This window comes from Nerophis ophidion, linkage group LG18, assembly GCF_033978795.1.
Source record: "Nerophis ophidion isolate RoL-2023_Sa linkage group LG18, RoL_Noph_v1.0, whole genome shotgun sequence".
NCBI lineage: Eukaryota > Metazoa > Chordata > Actinopteri > Syngnathiformes > Syngnathidae > Nerophis > Nerophis ophidion.
Window position 1 is genome coordinate 20,185,557 of NC_084628.1, and position 21,179 is coordinate 20,206,735.

The 21,179-nt window shown below is 42.6% G+C and overlaps 2 protein-coding genes and 1 long non-coding RNA gene across 5 annotated transcripts in view; 1 reads left to right on the forward strand and 2 right to left on the reverse strand.

Moving 5' to 3' along the window:
* Positions 1–1,281: 1,281 nt before the first annotated feature.
* Positions 1,282–7,741, reverse strand: LOC133536872 (uncharacterized). The gene is made up of 2 exons (XR_009802570.1): positions 7,524–7,741; positions 1,282–6,209 (listed from the first exon to the last, which is right to left on the reverse strand). It is a non-coding gene; the product is annotated as an uncharacterized LOC133536872 (long non-coding RNA).
* LOC133536870 (mediator of RNA polymerase II transcription subunit 17) lies at positions 2,117–20,649 on the forward strand. 3 transcript variants are annotated; one of them, XM_061877520.1, is made up of 13 exons: positions 2,117–2,276; positions 5,905–6,164; positions 7,528–7,691; positions 7,825–8,044; positions 8,183–8,319; positions 8,782–8,863; positions 8,932–9,084; positions 9,165–9,295; positions 9,746–9,930; positions 16,058–16,195; positions 19,795–19,912; positions 19,980–20,139; positions 20,231–20,649. In XM_061877520.1, the coding sequence occupies exons 2-13, from the start codon at positions 5,915–5,917 to the stop codon at positions 20,437–20,439; spliced, it is 1,947 nt and encodes a 648-aa protein (XP_061733504.1). In that variant the 5' UTR covers positions 2,117–2,276; positions 5,905–5,914; the 3' UTR covers positions 20,440–20,649. The 3 variants fall into 3 exon arrangements, with proteins under 3 accessions (XP_061733504.1, XP_061733507.1, XP_061733506.1); XM_061877523.1 differs by having other exon boundaries at positions 9,836–9,930; XM_061877522.1 differs by lacking the exon at positions 2,117–2,276 and having other exon boundaries at positions 5,888–6,164.
* LOC133536871 (V-set and transmembrane domain-containing protein 5) overlaps positions 15,124–21,179 on the reverse strand; it is a 32,808-nt gene continuing 26,752 nt past the window's right edge. The window contains exon 4 of the mRNA XM_061877524.1: positions 15,124–20,986. Coding sequence (XP_061733508.1) covers positions 20,955–20,986 — 32 coding nt within the window. The 3' untranslated portion in view covers positions 15,124–20,954. The remainder of the gene's footprint in view (positions 20,987–21,179) is intronic.

Here is a 21,179-nt window from a genome sequence, read left to right on the forward strand (position 1 = left end):
TATATATATATACATATACATATATATATATTTTTTTAATTTTTATTTTATTATTTTTATTTTTTATTTTTATTTTTTTAATCAATCCAACAAACCACTACACAGCAATACCATAACAATGCAATCCAATTCCAAAACCAAACCTGACTCAGCAACACTCAGGACTGCAATAATCAGAGCAATTGAGAGGAGACACAAACACGACACAGAACAAACCAAAAGTAATGAAACAAAAATGAATATTATCAACAACAGTATCAATATTAGTTATAATTTCAGCATAGCAGTGATTAAAAATCCGTCATTGACATTATCATTAGATATTTATAAAAATAAAAAAAGGAACAATAGTGTCACAGTGGCTTACACTTGCATCGCATCTCATAAGCTTGACAACACACTGTGTCTAATGTTTTCACAAAGATAAAATAAGTCATATTTTTGGTTCGTTTAATAGTTAAAACAAATTTACATTATTGCAATCAGTTGATAAAACATTGTCCTTTACAATTATAAAAGCTTTTTTTTTTTTCAAATCTACTACTCTGCTAGCATGTCAGCAGACTGGGGTAGATCCTGCTGAAATCCTATGTATTGAATGAATACAGAATCGTTTTGAATCGGAAAAATATCGTTTTTCAATCGAGAATCTAATCGAATCGAAAAAATGGATATATTATCCAATCGTGACCCCAAGAATTGATATTGAATCGTATTGTGGGACACCCAAAGATTCACAGCCCTATTATTTACAATCCGGGGAGATGGAATATGAATGAAGGAGGGTATTAGTAAAGGGTTGAAGTTGCCTGGAGGTGTTGTTTTAGAGCGGTTTTGAAGGAATACAGAGATGCACTTACTTTTATACCTGTTGGGAGTGCATTCCACATTGATGTGGCATAGAAAGAGAATGAGTTAAGACCTTTGTTAGATCGGAATCTGGGTTTAACGTGGTTTGTTGAGCTCCCCCTTGTGTTGTGGTAATGGCGGTCATTTACGTTAAGGAAGTAGTTTGACATGTAAGGGACGGCGTGGCGCAGGGGGAGAGTGGCCGTGAGCAACCCGAGGGTCCCTGGTTCAATCCCCACCTAGTATCAACCTCGTCACATTCGTTGTGTCCTTAGCAAGACGTGTCACCCTTGCTCCTGATGGTTGCTGGTTAGCGCCTCGCATGGCAGCTCCCTCCATCAGCGCGTGAATGTGTGTGTGATTGGGTAAATGTGAAAGTAGTGTCAAAGCGCTTTGAGTACCTCGAAGGTAGAAAAGCGCTATACAAGTACAACCTGTTTAACATTTATTTACTTCGATTATTTATTTATTGTCAATTCTTAACATGCACAAGACACATAAGAACTGAAAATTACATTTTCGGCACAGTCCCACTAAGAGCAGACATACAATACAGGGAGACAAGACGGGACCGCCAACGGATCAGTCATTTTTACGGCGCTCCTTAAAAAGGTGAGAAAAGGGTTACATTGGGTGAGAGGAGGGGGAGTAAAAAAAAAAATATCAGTATAAGGCTAGACCCTCAGGAGGGGTACAGACTACGTCCAAGGAAAAAAAATAAAATACATTGAATTTACATTATTCACAATCTGTGGGATGGGATGAGGAGGGTTTGGTTGATATCAGCACTTCAGTCATCAACAATTGCATCATCAGAGAAATGGACATTGAAACAGTGCAGGTCAGACTTAGTAGGATATGTACAGCGAGCAGAGAACATAGTGAGTTCAGAGAGCATAAGAACAAGTATATATGTTAGAAATACATTTGATTATTTACATTTGGTTATCCGGGGAGATGGGATGTGGAGGGGGGAGGGTTTTAGTAAAGGGTTGAAGTTGCCTGGAGGTCTGAGACCTTGCTGGGTCCCCACATTAAAACATGAGTGTAACCCTAAAGATATATAAAAAATAAAAAAATAATTAAGAAAAATTATATTTTGGAAAATTAAAAAAATAATGGATGGATGGATGGATGGAAAAATATCAATATGACCCCCAAGCGGTAGAGAATGTATGAATGGAAAATGACCCCCTGCATTCTTAGATTTTTCAGTATGCGCCCCTCAGTGGCCACCGACGGCGCTATTTTCCATGATGTAGAGGTGCCACCTCCCCATTTGGAGGGCGAAGAAGAAAAGGTTCAATGGCGGCTGTTCAGCCCTGTTTCTAAAAGCAGCAGCAAGCGCGGCTCACGACATCTCTGGAAAATAATACCTCACCTCTTGAGATTAACTCTTCAATTTAAAACTGTTGACTAAACCTCAGGTAGGAGATGCTTGAAGAAAATGAGTTTTTGACCTGACTATACTTCCTTTTAAGTTGTGGTAATACAGCTAACCCCAGCTCGCTAACAAATAGTGCACATATCAACAATAGCTTTTAGACTTTAGTTTGAGTTGCCAACTCCCTAAAAAAGGAAAACCTTGTGGAACTGGTTGACCTGTTTTGAGTTTTTGTTTTTTTTACCTTTTATATGTGTGAAATGAGTTTATACTATCTGCAAAGACTAAATGGAAACAACTGGACTACATGTTTAAACTAGTGGACTTGAATCAGAATGTATTGGATGTGGCTGGTTTTGGAATTTGGACTAACACAAGCGTATGGGAATTGGGAAAGTTGTTAAATAAGCAATGTTTTTTGTGCAAAATGACAAAATGAACAGAGTAAAGTAAATTTATTTTAAATATAAATGTTTCCTGCTTAACTTAACATAGTATATATGAACATATCTCAAACAGACATTTCTCCTACTTAACAGTGTTGTAAGCACAATACCAATAGGAGCAATTTGCAAAAGGCGCAATTGCCTTTTGCAAATTTGTACAATGCGCAATCTTTTTGCAAATTGCTTTCAGCTATATATTTGAATAATGTGTGGTGCGCATTTTGCAAATCAATGGACGCAATTCAAAAAATGCGCAACTGCATTTTGCTAATTTGTATAATTCACAATCTTTTTGGCAATCACAGTGGAAGAGGGGTTAGTGCGTCTGCCTCACAATACGAAGGTCCTCCAGTCCTGGGTTCAATCCCCGGCTCGGGATCTTTCTGTGTGGAGTTTGCATGTTCTCCCCGTGAATGCGTGGGTTCCCTCTGGGTACTCCTGCTTCCTCCCACTTCCAAAGAAATGCACCTGGGGATAGGTTGATTGGCAACACTGAATTGACCTCAGTGTACTGATGTTGTCTATCTGTGTTGGCCCTGCGATTAGATGGCGACTTGTCCAGGGTGTACCCCGCCTCCCGCCCGATTGTAGCTGAGAATGGCGCCCGCGACCCCAAAAGGGAATAAGCTGTAGAAAATGGATGGATGGAAATTGCTTCCAGCTATATATTGATTGTGTTGGAAGTTCTGGCTACTAACACTAACCCTTATCCGAACCCTAACCCTGACCCTTGATGCCATCTACGCAGTGTTGGGAGACTGTTTTGCTGTTCTTCTTCTGTTCAATGTAGCTTTCTGTGCAGAATTCCGCAAATTCTTCTTCAGCCATCCTCAAACCATCCATTTGCACGGTTGCGCCATTTTCAAACAAAATCTCGTCTCGCGAAATGCAAATTGCTTGCGCACAATGGAAATGACGTATAATTTGCAAAGTGCGCGAGATTGGTGAAATGCTTACAAGAACCATATGAATTTAGTGTGCAGCTTTAAGACATTGAGGGGGTCTCCAACTTTCATCAGTATGAGAACTATTTTGATAAAAAAGAGAGGAAAGGTGAGATGTTTGTCCAGTATTCATATAACTGGCTACAATTAAATTAGATTACCTATGGCCATGGTCTTTAGGTTATAAGGTGAGCATTTTCATTGAATAGAAGCATCATTTCAGAATTATGAATTTAACACATACACAACTATTAGAAGTTGCAGAAAATGTCATTTGACTCTTTGGTAAGTTACTGTATCACCAGATAACTGTTGAAGACCCCTGTAGTGTAACTATCATAAAGAGTAGTGTGACTATCTTAAAGTGTAGTCACTATTATAAAGTGTAGTGTGACTATCATAAAACTGGACACTAGGGGTATGGGAAAAGATAGATTTGAATACGAATGGAATCGAACACGTGTGATTCAGAATCGATTCTCTTTTTTTTTCAAATCGATTTTTATTTGTATTTTTTTATTATTATTATTAAACCACTACAGAGCAATACCATAACAATGCAATCCAATTCCAAAACCAAACCTGACCGAGCAAAACTCAGAACTGCAATAAACAGAGCAATTGAGAAGACGCAAACACGACACAGAACAAACCAAAAGTAGTGAAACAAAAATGAATATTATCAACAGTATCAATATTAGTTATAATTTCAGCATGGCGGTGATTAAAAATCCCTCATTTACATTATCATTAGACATTTATAAAAATTAAAAAAAAGAACAATAGTGTCACAGTGCCTTACACTTGCATCGCATCTCATAAGCTTGACAACACACTGTGTCCAATGTTTTCACAAAGATGAATAAGTCATATTTTTGGTTTGGTTAATAGTTAAAACAAATTTACATTATTGCAATCAGTTGATAAAACATTGTCCTTTATAATTATAAAAGCTTTTTTTTTTTTTAAATCTACTACTCTGCTTGCATGTCAGCAGACTGGGGTAGATCCTGCTGAAATCCTATGTATTGAATGAATACAGAATTGTTTTGAATCGGAAAAATATCATTTCTGAGTCGAGAATCGCGTTGAATCGAAAAAATCGATACGTTATCGAATCGCGACCCCAAGAATCGATATTGAATCGAATCGTGGGACACCCAAAGATTCGCAGCCCTACTGGACACACTTGTTTTACGTTTAACAACTTGGTTACTCAACTTGCAGATAAGACATGAGGGAGACGGTGTGGCGAAGTTGGGAGAGTGGCCGTGCTAGGATTCTCAGGGTTACTGGTTCAATCCCCACCTTCTACCATCCTAGTCATGTCCGTTGTGTCCTTGAACAAGACACTTCACCCTTGCTCCTGATGGGTCGTGGTTAGCGCCTTGCATGGCAGCTCCCGCCATCAGTGTATGAAAGTGTGTGTGAATGGGTGAATGTGGAAATAGTGTCAAAGCGCTTTTAGTTCCTTAAAAAACGGTAGAAAAGCGCTATACTAGTACAACCCATTAACTATCATTTTTATAACGTCAACAAGCGAGCAAAGATGTGAAATGACTCTTGTAAAAAAAAAAGTGAGCGAGCAATGCTAATAAGTTAGAACGTACAGTACCTAGTAGACATATAAAATTATGCACAAATTTCCCAAGTCGCTTCTTTTTTGCAGAAAAATTAAATTTTGGTAAAAAGTCACATTTGAAGTACGATTGCCAGAAGCTTGGCAGATAATTCTATTTAACTGCCGCCACGCTGAGGCAGCGTGATAGTAGCCAAAGCAAGACAAAACAAAAAATGCCAGATAAGTCAAACTGCAATGGGTTTGACAGGTGAGTGATCAGACATGGTAGCATCAATTGGTTTAACCTTAGCCTGCTGGAAACTCTTATAAAAGGTGCATTCGATGGACTCTATATTTTACAGACAATTTTTTATTTTTCCGGTAATGAAAATATGGGACCGAATGCGTCCCTTGGCAGCTTAATACGAAGCCCACAACGCATACTTTTGTTTCTACAAATGTGAAGATTAAATTTTGTAAGGGACGGTTGGCAACCCTAGCTTTAGTACTCTGCTCAGTTGTTCTTTTCCAGTAGAAGACAAAGTAACTTACATTTTGTTTAAACATAGTGATTATAGAATTGTTATACAAGTTGTATAGTTGGTGTTTGTTTTTTCACTTAATAAATATGTAAATATCAGTATACAAAAGTATAACGCTATTCGTCTCTAATTCTGGAGCACTCGTATAATTCTGTCTATATTGTTGTCCACCTGCCAGCCTTGTCATCATGGCCAGTGGTCCAGGAGTGAGAGTAAGCATCGAGTCCTCCTGCGAGAAGCAGGTGCAGGAAGTGGCTCTGGATGGGACGGAGACCTACGTGCCACCTCTGTCTATGTCCCAGAACCTGGCAAAGTTGGCACAGAGGATCGACTTCAGCCAGGGATCAGATTCAGAGGAGGATGGAGCTGAGGTTGACTCCAGGGAACGGGACTCCAGGGAACGGGAGTGGGGAAAGCAGGAGGCAGAGGAAGAAGAAGGTATGAGGAGAAGTTTAGACACCATTATTCGCTGATGCATACAACCTGTGAAACAAATGATGGAATCACAAGATTTGGAGGATGTTCGTTCATTTGTTTAAATTTGTAGATAAAAACAGATAACAGACATGACACAAAACTAATTATTTCAAGTGGCAACTTTCTGGCTTTAAGAAACACTGAAAGATATCAACAATTTAAATTGAGATAGTCAGTAACAGTTCAATGTTAAGATCAAGCAGAGTGAAATAAATATGGACTCACTCAATTATGAGGAAAAAAAAATTAGATCACACAGTATATTTTTATTTCCAAAGCTAACACCTGCATTATATTAAATCCGTCTATTAGTCTGCAGTTAAAAAGGAGTGTTCCCACATTGTAGAGCTGTTGTACAAGGTGTATTGACATGAATCATCGCTCCAACACGAGACGTCAATTGAAACAAAGGTAAATCATCACGCAATATTGCAAAAGATCTTGACAGAAAACATGTTTACAGTCAACTATGTCTAAAATATGGACCAAGGACAAACAACATGGGAAGGTCGTATAAGGCAAGCATACTAATAGACCAAGAAAAACATCAAAGTGTCAAGACATAAAACTTCAAGCAATATGTTTTGAAAACAAAAAATGCACAGCAGAACAAATAAAAAACAAATGGGCGGAAACTGCAGTCACCGTGTGTGACCGAAATGTAAGAAACCACCTAAAGGAAATGGGTATAACACAAAAAAACAAAACGGGTGCCGTCATTTAAAAAAACAAGGTTCCATTGGGCTAAAGAAAAGCAATCATGGACTATGGATGACTGGATGAAAGTCATATTCATTGATGAATGATGATGGTGGAACGTAAAATGTGTGGTTGAAATTGAAGAAAATGGTTCAAGGCAAATCTGATCTTACAACAGCAATCAGAGAAAGTTGGAGTAAAATTGATGGACAGTTCTGTTTGTCATTCGTAAAGTCCATGCCTCAGAGACTGCAAGCTGTTATAAAAAAACGTATGTGATGCAACAAAGTACTACTGGTGTGTTGTAGTGTTTTTTGCTTGTTTTTCATGATTTCATAATTTTTTTCACTCTGCGTGATCTAAAAATGAAACTGTTACTATTACAATTTATTTTCCTGATATATTTTTATTGTTTCTTAAAGCGAGAAAAGTTGCCAGCTAAAATGACTATAGTTTTGTGTCATGTCTGTTATCTGCTTTTTATTTACAAAATTAAACACCCAAATTAACTTCCCGCAGGTCTGGTTATGTATTTTTTCCAGGGGTCGTAGTCAAACATCTACATAAAGTTAAGTTACAGTAATGTTCTCTGTATATCAATCCGACATGCGATTTCCTTACCCAGGCACAGTGAAGTTCCAGCCATCCTTGTGGCCTTGGGACTCTGTGCGGAACAACTTGCGCAGTGCTCTGACAGAGATGTGTGTCCTCTATGATGTCCTCTGTGTGGTGAAGGAGAAGAAGTACATGGCGCTAGACCCAGTGTCACAGGATCTTTCAATAAGCAAGGTAAAATGAAAACACATTCCAATGTATGCAAATGTAATGTCTAAAATATAGAGTTACCTTTTCGCTTCTCTCCTTGTAGTGTATAGTTATCTCAAGTTCTATTTTCACTCACTCCTGGAACCACTTCATGTAGGGTCCTCAGGTGATACAGCTGATGAGTAAGAAGAAGTCGCTGGCCTCAGCAGCACAGCTCCTCCTGAAGGGTGCAGAAAAGCTCAACAAGTCTGTAGCGGAGAACCAGGAAAACCGGCGGCAGAGAGACTTTAACTCTGAGCTGCTGCGACTTCGCTCACAGTGGAAACTACGCAAAGTCGGAGACAAGATCCTTGGTGACCTTAGCTACCGGAGTGCAGGTGATAAAGCCCTTTGGTAGTGTGCAGCCATGTTATCCGTCAAATCTGTTAAAGTTTTTCTGTATGAAGTTGTCGTGCTGTGTGCGTGAAGACTTTTAAAGTCTGCTGTCTCATCACAACAATGTTTTTCCCGCGCAGGTTCACTTTTTCCTCATCATGGCTCATTTGAGGTGCTCAAGAACACAGACATCGATCTGGACAAAAAAATCCCAGAGGACTACTGCCCCCTTGACGTCCAGATTCCTAGTGATCTAGAAGGATCTGCATATATCAAGGTAGAGAGTTTTTGGATATAAATTATTTTTCTCTCTTGTTACAAATAAATATTCTGTTTTAGCACAAAGCACCCAAATTAGGCACCAGTCTAACTTTATTAGTATTCTGTCTATTATATTTACTGATACAATACAGTGGTACCTCGGCTTTTGTTAGTAATCTGTTCCAACTGTTCTGACAAAAAACAAATTGTATGAAGAAAAAAAAAACTATCCAATTAAACTGTTCCATAAATATGAACACTACACACATTTGATAAAGAATAATTGTAGTTTTGAATTAAAAAAACAATTCAAAAATAAATATAAATGACAAATTCATGTAGAGAATGAGGCACATGAAAATTTGGGTACCACTGTATATTCAGTATATTGGTGTTGGTAACTATACATTTTTCCATACAAAACCACTGCAATAAAACAGCCATTGCCTCACCCAAATACTGCTCTCAATGTCTCCAGGTTTCCATCCAGAAACAATCTCCAGACATCGGTGATCTTGGAACAGTCAACTTGTTCAGGAGACAATCAAAAACCAAAGCTGGTGTGGATCAGACCCCAAAAACAGGGCATTTATGCCTTCGCATTATTCTGATCCTTTTTCTAATCCAGGTTCCCAGCCGTGGCACGTGAAGCTCGAGGCGGCTCAGAACGTTCTTCTCTGTAAGGAGATCTTTGGGCAGCTTTCCAGAGAAGCCGTGCAGATAAAATCCCAGATCCCTCACATTGTTGTGAAGAATCAGATAATCTCGCAGCCCTTCCCAGGTGGGAATACTCATAGCAACACTTGCATTAAAAAAAGAAACAAATCTGCAGCTCCAATTGGTCTTGTTTTTACTTTGTAGGTCTGCAACTCTCCATCTCTCTCTGCCACTCGACGGGAGAGAAGAAGAATCATCGAGCGTCTCCAGAGAAGCCCAAACCGGATGACCATCTTTACGTTCTGGAACACAACCTGCATCAGATGATGCGTGAGGTGAGACTGTTGGTTGCATGGCGTAGTGGCGTAGAGCGGCCGTGCCAGAAACCTGAGGGTTGCAGGTTCGCTTCCCACCTATTGACATCAAAGTCACTGCCGTTGTGTCCTTGGGCAGGACACTTCACCCTTTGCCCCCGGTGCCGCTCACACTGGTGAATGAATGATGAATGAATGATTGGTGGTGGTCGGAGGCGCAAACTGGCAGCCTCGCTTCCGTCAGTCTACCCCAGGGCAGCTGTGGCTACAGATGTAGCTTACCACCACCAGGTGTGAATGAATGATGGGTTCCCACTTCTCTGTGAGCGCTTTGAGTATATAACAATAGAAAAGCGCGATATAAATCTAATCCATTATTATTATCTCTTCATCACTCAAATATATGCTAATTGTTATAAAAACTCAAGCCCTTTATGAAACCATACCGTTAATAACCTCTCGTAATGTCAGTTTCACAAGCAGCAACTGAGTTCCCTTGTGATGCCGCACCCCGCCACCTCCCCCTTTGGCCACAAACGAATGCGCCTGGCTGGCCCACAGGCCTACGACAAAGCCGAGATCGCCAGCTTGCAGCAGAGAGAGGGCCTCCTGGAGAAGATCATCAAGCAGGCCAAGCACATCTTCTTACGTAGTCGGTAAACCACTTTTGGCTATTCATGCTATTACTTCTGTCTGCTATTCTTTCACTTTTGCAGTCTGTAAACATTGAGCAAAGGATTCTATTGGAAACCACAGAAATACCGCACCATCTGTAGAAACACGTAGACAATAGAGGTCCTCAAAACTGTTTGCTCAATTGCAAAGTAAACAATGCTTGGCACACATTGGCCCAAAAGCTCTGGTCTTCGTTGACTGGAGCAGCTACAGAAACATTGCAAACAATACTCTTAATTCAAATATATTGAAATGCCATCGTTAAGCTGCTGTATGTCATGGTTAAGGCTGAAAAATGACCTCGCGTCACGTCGCCTGCGTCCACTCTGATGCCGTCTTGATTTGTTTATAGCTCTTCCATGGGGGATTATGTTTGAATTGCCATTCTCTTCCAAAACATTAAGGGGCAGTGTTTCCTGAGGAAGCAATCACAGCTGTCATAGATAGATAGATAGTACTTTATTGATTCCTATCTATCTATCTAGATCTGTGGTTCACAAGCTTTTTTCACCAAGTACCACCTCAGAAAACACTTGGCTCTCCAAGTACCGTATACTGTGTATATATATGTGCTCGTGAATACGTTGTCATGTGAACCCGCGCGTGCGCAACATGTATACACAGAAACACACAGACACGCGCACACACACACGGACACTTTTTGGCGACACAACACACAACAATCATTTTGTACAAAAATTAAATATATCAGATTTACAATTATATCAGGATAACATCAGGGACATGTCAGTTTAAAGCATGAATTAAACATTTTTTTAGCTAACAGACTGAAAAACATAACTTTCGTCACTGCAATATGGCGTATAAACAATGAAGCATTGAATATTGAGAGTATGTGAACTATTCCTACCCTGTTTACTTTCCTGATAACCTCCTTAATGTTTTGTAATTAATCAGAAAAATCATCCATTTTCTATCGATGTCCCTCAAGCCACTAAAATGCGTTAAACTTGTCGAAGTCTGGAAAAAATTATTGCATATTACCAATCAGGCTTGGGAAATGGTATAAATGGGTGTATTTTTGTAACCTGACTCTTGCCAGACCCTTGTAGTTCGCTGAGCTCCACACAAGGATCTGGGTTGGAAGGCATTGCAAACTACTTCAAGATAACAAAAATAATGAACCAATCAAGATTGCGGGCGGGATTTCATAGATGTGACGTAGCGCCGAAGCGACTGATTGATTCAAACAACAATGGCGGCACGCAGTCTTCGCTACGTCGTGTGCTGACATTGATTCTGCTATTGCAACTCTTTTGTCGAATCTATCAAATATTAATTCTTTAAAAGATAAACAGAGAACGATTTTGAAGGCATTTATTGGTGGCATGGATGTTTTGGCTCTTCGGCCGACCAGGTTTGGATTTCCCAGCGTCGCTCTCATCAGCGTCATGGGTTGATTTCGATATGAGTGGTTGAAGTAGCACATCATTCAAGATAACAGACAAGTGGTTTATCCAATCACATACAATGATTTTTTTTTTTACAAGGCTCCGTCTTCTGAAATACATCTCCTATTGAAAACTCCCAGATCCTTGTGTGGAGCTCAGCGGACAACAAGAATTAGTGGGCAAATTTTGTGTTTTTGTACCACACATTTTAATGTTCTGGGTTGGCTTTTGAATAATTGGAGGATGAATTTGGAAGGTTGTCTGATTAGTACCTATATAATGAGTCGGTGCACCCAACTGGCCAATAATAATCCCTGTTACAATGCTGTTATGCTCCAATGGGCTCACCACTCAAAGGAGGGGCCATAGAGGTCGGGTTCATTGTGAGCTGGGCGACAGCCGAAGGCAGGGCACTTGGCGGTCCGATCCTCGGCTACATAAGCTAGCTCTTGGGACGTGGAATGTGACCTCACTGGGGGGGAAAGAGCCTGAGCTAGTGCGCGAGGTAGAGAAGTTTCGGCTGGATATAGTCGGACTCACCTTGACGCACAGCAAGGGCTCTGGAACCAGTTCTCTCGATAAGGACTGGACTCTCTTCCACTCTGGCGTTGCCGGCAGTGAGAGGCGACGGGCTGGGGTGGCAATTCTGGTTGCCCCCCGGCTCAAAGCCTGCACGTTGGAGTTCAACCCAGTGGACGAGAGGGTAGCTTCCCTCGCCGCCTTCGGGTGGGGGGACGGGTCCTGACTGTTGTTTGTGCTTACGCACCAAACAGCAGTTCAGAGTACCCACCCTTTTTGGGTACACTCGAGGGAGTACTGGAAAGTGCTCTCCCGGGCGATTTCCTTGTCCTACTGGGGGACTTCAACGCTCATGTTGGCAACGACAGTGAAACCTGGAGAGGCGTGATTGGGAAGAATGGTCACCCGGATCCAAACCCGATTGGTGTTTTGTTATTTGACTTTTGTGCTCGTCACGGATTGTCCATAACGAACACCATGTTCAAACATAAGGGTGTCCATATGTGCACTTGGCACCAGGACACCCTAGGCCGCAGTTCCATGATCGACTTTGTAGTTGTGTCTTCGGATTTGCGGCCTCATGTTTTGGACACTCGGGTGAAGAGAGGGGCGGAGCTTTCTACCGATCACCACTTGGTGGTGAGTAGGCTGCGATGGTGGGGGAGGATGCCGGACGGACCTGGCAGGCCCAAGCGCATTGTGAGGGTCTGCTGGGAACGTCTGGCAGAGTCTCCTGTCAGAGAGAGTTTCAATTCACACCTCCGGGAGAACTTTGAACATGTCACGAGGGAGGTGCGGGACATTGAGTCCGAGTGGACCATGTTCCGAACCTCTATTGTCGAGGCAGCTGATTGGAGCGGTGGCCGCAAGGTTGTTGGTGCCTGTCGTGGCGGTAATCCCAGAACCCGTTGGTGGACACCAGCAGTGAGGGATGCCGTCAAGCTGAAGAAGGAGTCCTATCGGGTTCTTTTGGCTCATAGGACTCCGGAGGCAGTGGACGGGTACCGACGGGCCAAGCGGTGTGCAGCTTTAGCGGTCGCGGAGGCAAAAACTCGGACATGGGAAGAGTTCGGGGAAGCCATTGAAAACGACTTCCGGACGGCTTCGAAGCGATTCTGGACCACCATACGCCGCCTCAGGAAGGGGAAGCAGTGCATTATCAACACCGTGTATGGTGCAGATGGTGTTCTGCTGACTTCGACTGCGGATGTTGTGGATCGGTGGAAGGAATACTTCGAAGACCTCCTCAATCCCACCAACACGTCTTCCTTTGAGGAAGCGGTGCCTGGGGAATCTGTGGTGGGCTATCCTATTTCTGGGAATGAGGTTGCTGAGGTAGTCAAAAAGCTCCTCGGCGGCAAGACCCCGGGGGTAGATGAGATCCGCCCGGAGTTGCTTAAGGCTCTGGATGTTGTGGGGCTGTCTTGGTTGACAAGACTCTGCAGCATCGCGTGGACATCGGGGGCGGTACCTCTGGATTGGCAGACCGGGGTGGTGGTTCCTCTCTTTAAGAAGGGGGACCGGAGGGTGTGTTCCAACTATCGTGGGATCACACTCCTCAGCCTTCCCGGTAAGGTTTATTCAGGTGTACTGGAGAGGAGGCTACGCCGGATAGTGAACCTCGGATCCAGGAGGAACAGTGTGGTTTTCGTCCTGGTCGTGGAACTGTGGACCAGCTCTTTACTCTCGGCAGGGTTCTTGAGGGTGCATGGGAATTTGCCCAACCTGTCTACATGTGCTTTGTGGACTTGGAGAAGGCATTCGACCGTGTCCCTCGGGAAGTCCTGTGGGGAGTGCTCAGAGAGTATGGGGTATCGGACTGTCTTATTGTGGCGGTCCGCTCCCTGTATGATCAGTGCCAGAGCTTGGTCCGCATTGCTGGCAGTAAGTCGGACACGTTTCCAGTGAGGGTTGGACTCCGCCAAGGCTGTCCTTTGTCACCGATTCTGTTCATAACTTTTATGGACAGAATTTCTAGGCGCAGTCAAGGCGTTGAGGGGTTCCGGTTTGGTGGCCGCGGGATTGGGTCTCTGCTTTTTGCAGATGATGTGGTCCTGATGGCTTCATATGGCCGGGATCTTCAGCTCTCACTGGATCGGTTCGCAGCCGAGTGTGAAGCGACCGGAATGAGAATCAGCACCTCCAAGTCCGAGTCCATGGTTCTCGCCCGGAAAAGGGTGGAGTGCCATCTCCGGGTTGGGGAGTAGACCCTGCCCCAAGTGGAGTAGTTCAAGTACCTAGGAGTCTTGTTCACGAGTGGGGGAAGAGTGGATCGTGAGATCGACAGGCGGATCGGTGCGGCGTCTTCAGTAATGCGAACGTTGTATCGATCCGTTGTGGGGAAGAAGGAGCTAAGCCGGAAGGCAAAGCTCTCAATTTACCGGTCGATCTAGGTTCCCATCCTCACCTATGGTCATGAGCTTTGGGTCATGACTGAAAGGATAAGATCACGGGTACAAGCGGCCGAAATGAGTTTCCTCCGCCGGGTGGCGGGGCTCTCCCTTAGAGATAGGGTGAGAAGCTCTGCCATCCGGGAGGAACTCAAAGTAAAGCCGCTGCTTCTCCACATCGAGAGGAGCCAGATGAGGTGGCTCGGGCATCTGGTCAGGATGCCACCCGAATGCCTCCCTAGGGAGGTGTTTAGGGCACGTCCAGTCGGCAGGAGGCCACTGGGAAGACCCAGGACACGTTGGGAAGACCATGTCTCCCGGCTGGCCTGGGAACGCCTCGGGATCCCCCGGGAAGAGCTAGACGATGTGGCTGGGGAAAGGGAAGTCTGGGTTTCCCTGCTTAGGCTGTTGCCCCCGCGACCCGACCTCGGATAAGCGGAAGATGATGGATGGACAATGCTGTTACAACTGGTGGCAATACAAATGCAACATTTCTAGTTTCGAAAAATAAACTTGGAAGTTGGGACTATCTGATGTAGTTCCGGCACCACTGAATTAAGCAGTTAATTGGTGTACCACTAGATGAAGCCTATGGGTACCACAATTTGAGATACACTGATTTGATAATTACCTTCTCGTAGTACCAGAACATTGTTGGCACTAAACTAAGTATTCAGAAACCTCAGTTTCCATTGAGTGTAAATGTTCCTCATAAAACAGAGGAAAGAATGTCTGTGAATTTGGACTGTGCAACCCCTTGAATGAGTCACGGCCGAGGATAATGGAATAGTAATGCTATTGGGCCGTTCAGGATGCGGGACACGAAAAAGTGATGTAATTGTGAATACACAAAACTGTTTAAGAATTTTTTATTTTTCTTTCTTGATGTGCAAAACAAGCGTCATTACAAAAAACACCACAACCTACAAACAACACACTGCATAATTATTTTTACAGCGCAACGAGATATTAAGTACCGGTACACAATACATGTAGTCTTTGCATGCAAATGTCCAATGACTTTTGCTTTCACTCATCCAATTTCAAGCACAGTGTTGGCTCTCATTGGTTCAAGGATCCTCCTCTGTGAAAGCTGACCAATCAGCTCTTTGGTCTAGCTAGGATTTTTGAGAGGTGCATGTGAAGGTCTGCGGGAGTGTTCGCAAGGAGATGACCAAGTCGGCGTCGCTTATCGTAGCTACGTTATGCAAGGGACACATTTCAGCCTTTTGGTAGATTCTTAGAGGGTGCTTGCGTTCGATCATTGAGACCCGTCCTCTTGCTACTTCAAACCTCCAGGATGCGTGCACACGGAGAAGAAGAAGAACGCCACGGTGCAGGGCTATGTTTGGCGGGATTTATGGTCTAGCTTGCCTGTTTAAACTCGCAGATATTTTTGCTTTACATGAAATATTGTTTTTTTCTGTCTCTCTTTCTCGCTGTGTGCAAATATAACAAACAAACTGCACGGTGGCCATTGGATCTGTTTTTTATTCTTTTGTACGTGGAGATCTTTCCTTTGGGTGAGCACGTGCCATGGGCATTTGCGCGTACACCCAACATTTAATTATTTCATTTTTAACTTCTGATTATTACAAATACAGACATTTATTTATTAGTTTTGTTCTCTCAAACCACCAATGGTAACATAGGCTAGCCAATGGTGTTCTTGTTATAATTTTTGGTTTGAAAAATGTAACATTGAGAAAGTTGCAAACCGTACCTTTTACGGGTGCTCTACACCTGTTATGTTTGCGTAAACTACTTTTAACCTGCTTCATTTGCAGGACAGCACGCACCATCGATAGTCTGGCCAGCCGGATCGAAGACCCCCAGATCCAAGCTCACTGGTCCAACATAAACGACGTGTACGAGTCCAGTGTCAAAGTGCTGATCACCTCTCAGGGCTACGAGCAAATCTGCAAGTATGTGTTGGAGAGATACAGAAATACCACAAAGTAATCCCACATAGGACACTCTAACGCAGGGGTGTCCACATTTTTTCTATCAAGGTTTGATACATTTTCTCCTATAAAAGATGCTAAATCCAATCCAATGGAGGTAAATATATGCCGGTGCTTCTCAATTATTAATTATAATTTTGCCATAAAACTGTTATAACATTGTATCCTTATTAACAATAAAGAAGAAAAAAAAGAAAAATATAGATCATTGTAGGTAAAGAATAACATTAACATTATTATCACTAGCATTTTTTAGCCTGTCAAATAACATTTAAAGTGCATCAATTTGCCTGAAATTGAAAACAATTTGTATTCTTTTAAACTATAAACATATTCGACCAACTTCAACCATTTGAAACTGAAGATTTTCGTTTAAAAGGGACTGTTTGCTACATTTACACAGATGCGTAGAAGGTGCTAACTTTCCGATGTATTTTATCCGTTATATCCCGCCCTCTTACAGTACGTCTTCTAGGACGTAATGACGTACACTTTAGGACAGAATTATTTGCCTCTCCCCATTAAAATTTCATTTTTGGAGAATTATCTTCCAAATACTGTTAAAGAGAGCAACTCATGTTTATAAACATATTTTCCAAATTGCCTTTATTTTGGTGCTTCCATTATTGTACTTTCCACAGACAAACATTTATTTAACCAAAAAATAACTACCGGGGTCCAAATTATTGTTATTGGAAAACCTCTCAAGCGCCCCTCAGTTTGACGGTCTTCTGCCATGGACTTTCGTCTTCAATTGTCCCCAAAGGGTGTCAATGAGCTTCATTTGGGGGCTATGTATAGACCATTCACTCACATTCACCTTGACCTTCTGGAGATAGTTTCTCACCAGGCCTGATGTATGTTTTGGGTCGTTACGTTGGAAGACAAGGTGGCGACCCACACCCAGTTTTGCTGCTGACTGCTTGAGGGTTGTTTTTTTTTCCAAGATCTTCAAATATCCTTCTTTCTTCAGGATTCCTTGCACCTAGACAATATTCCCAGTTCCAAATGAAGTGAAGCATCACACAGCATAATACTCCCACCACCATGTTTCACCGTGGGTATTGTTTACTTTCGGCTCCCTTCTTTCTGCAAACAGAAGCAGTGACTCGATGGCCAAAGAGCTCTAATTTGGTTTCATCTGACCAAAAGACACAATTCCAGTATGTGTGGTCTTTGTCCTAGTTGTCCTTTGCATACATCAGTCTGGTTCAAATGTGTCTTTTTTACAGTAGTGGAGTTTTTCTTGCTCTGCAGCCTCAAAGTCCATTCCTGTGCAGGGCTCTAGAGATTGTCTCTTTGAGACTACAATTCCAGACCTGGCCTAGTCATTCAATAGTGTCTTGACAGTTGTTCTAGGGTCTTTACACACAGCTCTCACTAACCCATCCATCCATTTTCTACCGCTTGTCCCTTCGGGGTCGCGGGGGGCGCTGGAGCCTATCTCAGCTACAATCGGGCGGAAGGCGGTGTACACCCTGGACAAGTCGCCAACTCATCGCAGGCTCTCACTAACCATCTTTCCAGAATCTTTGACATATGTGCTTTCCTACCTCTGCCAAGTTTGTTTTGTACTATGTGGCTGTCTTTGCATTTATTGATGATACTTCTCACTCCAGTTCTTGACATTTGGAAACGCTGTGATAACGTTTCCATTTCCTGCTTTCTGTGTATCAATGATATTTCCCCCAACTCTGCGCACCCTGCTGATGGTCCCTCCCAGTCTCCTCCCTGGAAGTGCACAAAGTCGTGCACACACATAGTTTGGCAGTCTGAAGGTGCAACAAAGGATCCCCTTATTCGTATTTTGTTGCAGACTATCAGTAAAACACATCTCCATGCTAAAGGATACATACAAAATATAGGGAAATAGAAGATTCTTTTCTTCCTCTGTTTTCCTCTCTCTTTTTTTTATAGCAGTATATGCTGTAACAGCAATTGCAGGTATTTCCAGGTGGGCGTTCAGTAGCCATGCAACAAGTTTGAACCGTGCACGCACTTCACTGTATTACGCATCAGCCAATGAGGAGGCTCCTTCATGGGCTCTGCTCACCCCTCCTTTCTCTAAGTCCTGTGATTGGATCTAGAGGGGTTGACCACCAAGAAGACAAATTATTTTGTCTTTTGGGGTTTTATTTACTAAAATACTTACTTATAAGGCGCAGACAGCACGCAGTAGTAAGAAAAAAATTCAGAAAAGATTACTGTTACGATATACTATATGATGCTAATATGGTTCTTTTTATTTAAAGAATATAACTTATTGACCCCAGCTTTAAGTGTAAACGGATTTATTTTGTTTTTGGCACGATCCTTTTTGATTCATGAATCATCCAACGTGAAGTAGATCTGCTCTAGAGGTCCCTCTGACACAGTGTTCACTGTTGACTTCAAACAGGTTTAATTAATTAGAGCACATGACTTCCAACACTTGCTGTGTCTCAAACTGCTGGAAGTTTTTATGGGGCTAATAATTATGACTCTGATGATGTATGTTTTTTCTGAAATAACTTTGTTCCTGTGTGCAAATGCAAATATTGGAAGCATCCAAAATGAACGTAGAATGCTTGGAAAAGCGGTGTGAAAAAGGTATTGCTCTCTCTTTAATAGCACTTGGGAAAAACTTAGTAAAAAATGAAAATCTCATGGGGTGGGGGGGCTAATAATTATGTCCTCAAGTGTATGTACATACGTATGTAAGACATGCACGCGCATTAGTTTTGGATGTTGGCTAATGTTTGCTATTTGGATAGTTGGCATTAGCTATGATTGCATGTGTATTTTATAATAACAACAACATGATTGCAAATTGTTTGCGTGTGTTAGACTGCTATTCAATGTGTGCATGCGCTCCCTGCGTGTACGTGTTGACAAGATAGGGTGAGTGACCCGCAATAATTTTTTCGGACCGGTAAAAAAATTTTATGACATCAACTTAGTAATTGTGAAATTTTTTATTAATCAAACGTGTTCAACTAATGGTAATCTTAGGGTTCCCAACGGTGTTCTTGTTATATTTTTTGCTTTGAAAAATGTAACTGAGAGGAAGATGCAAACAGCCCCGAACTCAATAAATAATAATATATTAAAATTGAACAGCATCATTAATGTCGGAGCACAATATATAAAACACTTAAACCTTCTAAACAAAAATGTATACAAAGATTGGTGCTGATTTGTTTCAAATCGCAATGAGGAAGTCAGGATTAATGGCTACAATGAGCACATTTTGTAGTGCACAGCTTTTTGAAGCATGATACTGATAAAGCATGTTCCCCAGTGTCACACCTTGTCACACAGGTGTGACACTACCTGTCAACTACAATACTCTAAGATGATGTTTTGTTCAAATCGTTTAGCACATGAGTGTAATATCTAAAAATAAAACAATAATAATGAATTAATGTCATTTTCAGAGTATGTTGAGCCATTAAGATAAAAAATTGCGGGATTAAAATGGCGCCCCCCTGGCAGCACATTATACATTTTTTTTTCCTTTCCCCTGGAGAGAAGCACATGTGGAAGCCCTGAGCCCAACTCTTATGCGGCTGTGTGTTCAGGTCCATCCAGCTGCAGCTCAACATCGGTGTGGAACAGATCAGGGTGGTGCACAGAGATGGACGTGTCGTCACTCTGTCACATCAGGAGCAAGAGCTGCAGGACTTCCTCCTCTCACAGGTACGGCTGCCGTCGTCTCAGTCGGCCCCTTTTTCATCCTTTCACGCATGGTGGTGTCTTGTCGCAGATGTCCCAGCACCAGGTGCATGCTGTGCAGCAGCTGGCTAAAGTGATGGGCTGGCATGTGCTGAGCTTCAGTAACCACGTAGGCCTCGGCCCGGTGGAGAGCATTGGAAACGCCTCCGCTGTCACTGTGGCCTCCCCCAACGGAGAGTATGCCATCTCAGGTGAGGTGGGGCATGGCATGGGAGAGCTGGAGCGATCAAGTCCACCATCTTTAACTGCCCTGTTCCCGTTTTTCGTTTTCTCTCGCTCCAGTGCGTAACGGTCCAGAGAGCGGCTGCAAGGTGGTGGTGCAGTTCCCCCGCAAACAGACTAAGGAGCTGCCCAAGAGCGATGTCATTCAGGATGCCAAGTGGACCCACCTCAGGGGGCCGTACAAGGAGGTCCACTGGAGCAAGATGGAGGGACGGAACTTTGTCTACAAAATGGAGCTCCTCATGGCTGCCTTGACCCCCTGCCCTTAAACACAACTACCCCCGGCCCTCCTCTGCCGACTGGAGATCGACAGGAAAACATTCTTTGTGTAGAAGCCATGTTACAAAATTCATGCCCTTTTTATTCTTGAGGACTTTTACAAGAGCGCTGCTTTCCCCTTAAATTGTGTTGGCTGCCTGCTCGCTTGTTGCTCATGTTAGTACACTTTAATAGAAAATAAAGAGCAAAGTCTGCCTCTACCTCCTGTGTGTCCTCCTATTGGACATTAGGAATGTTGATCACATGACTTCTGTGTTTTAACAAATGTCTTTTTAAAGATTGACCTAGTGAGCAGGCCCTTATTCAAAACATTCACGAGGCATTGGCAATAAATAGTTATTTACAGGCGGTATAAAAAATCCAGTGTGTTCTTGTTTGAACACTTAAGTTGTCTTGGTGCATGTAAACAACACTTGTTGTGGTGAAGAAGAAAGTTCTTCCTGTTGAGAAAAGTAATTCTGACAAGGTTTCCGAACCGACAAAAAAAAAAAAAAAAAAAGGCGGGTCATAGAGGCTGCAGCTCCGTTGCATCATTTTCTGCAAAGAGTGGAACGTCAAAATATAATGTCAGTAGTCGACTTACATGAGACAAACCTTTGTACTCGCCACACCCAAACTGCAACACAATAGATCATTTCAACTTCACACCCAGTACTCGCCCACAGGCACTGCAATTGTCGTGGTTGCCATGGTAATGGTCCGAGTACACAAATCTCAAGATTGGACTTTA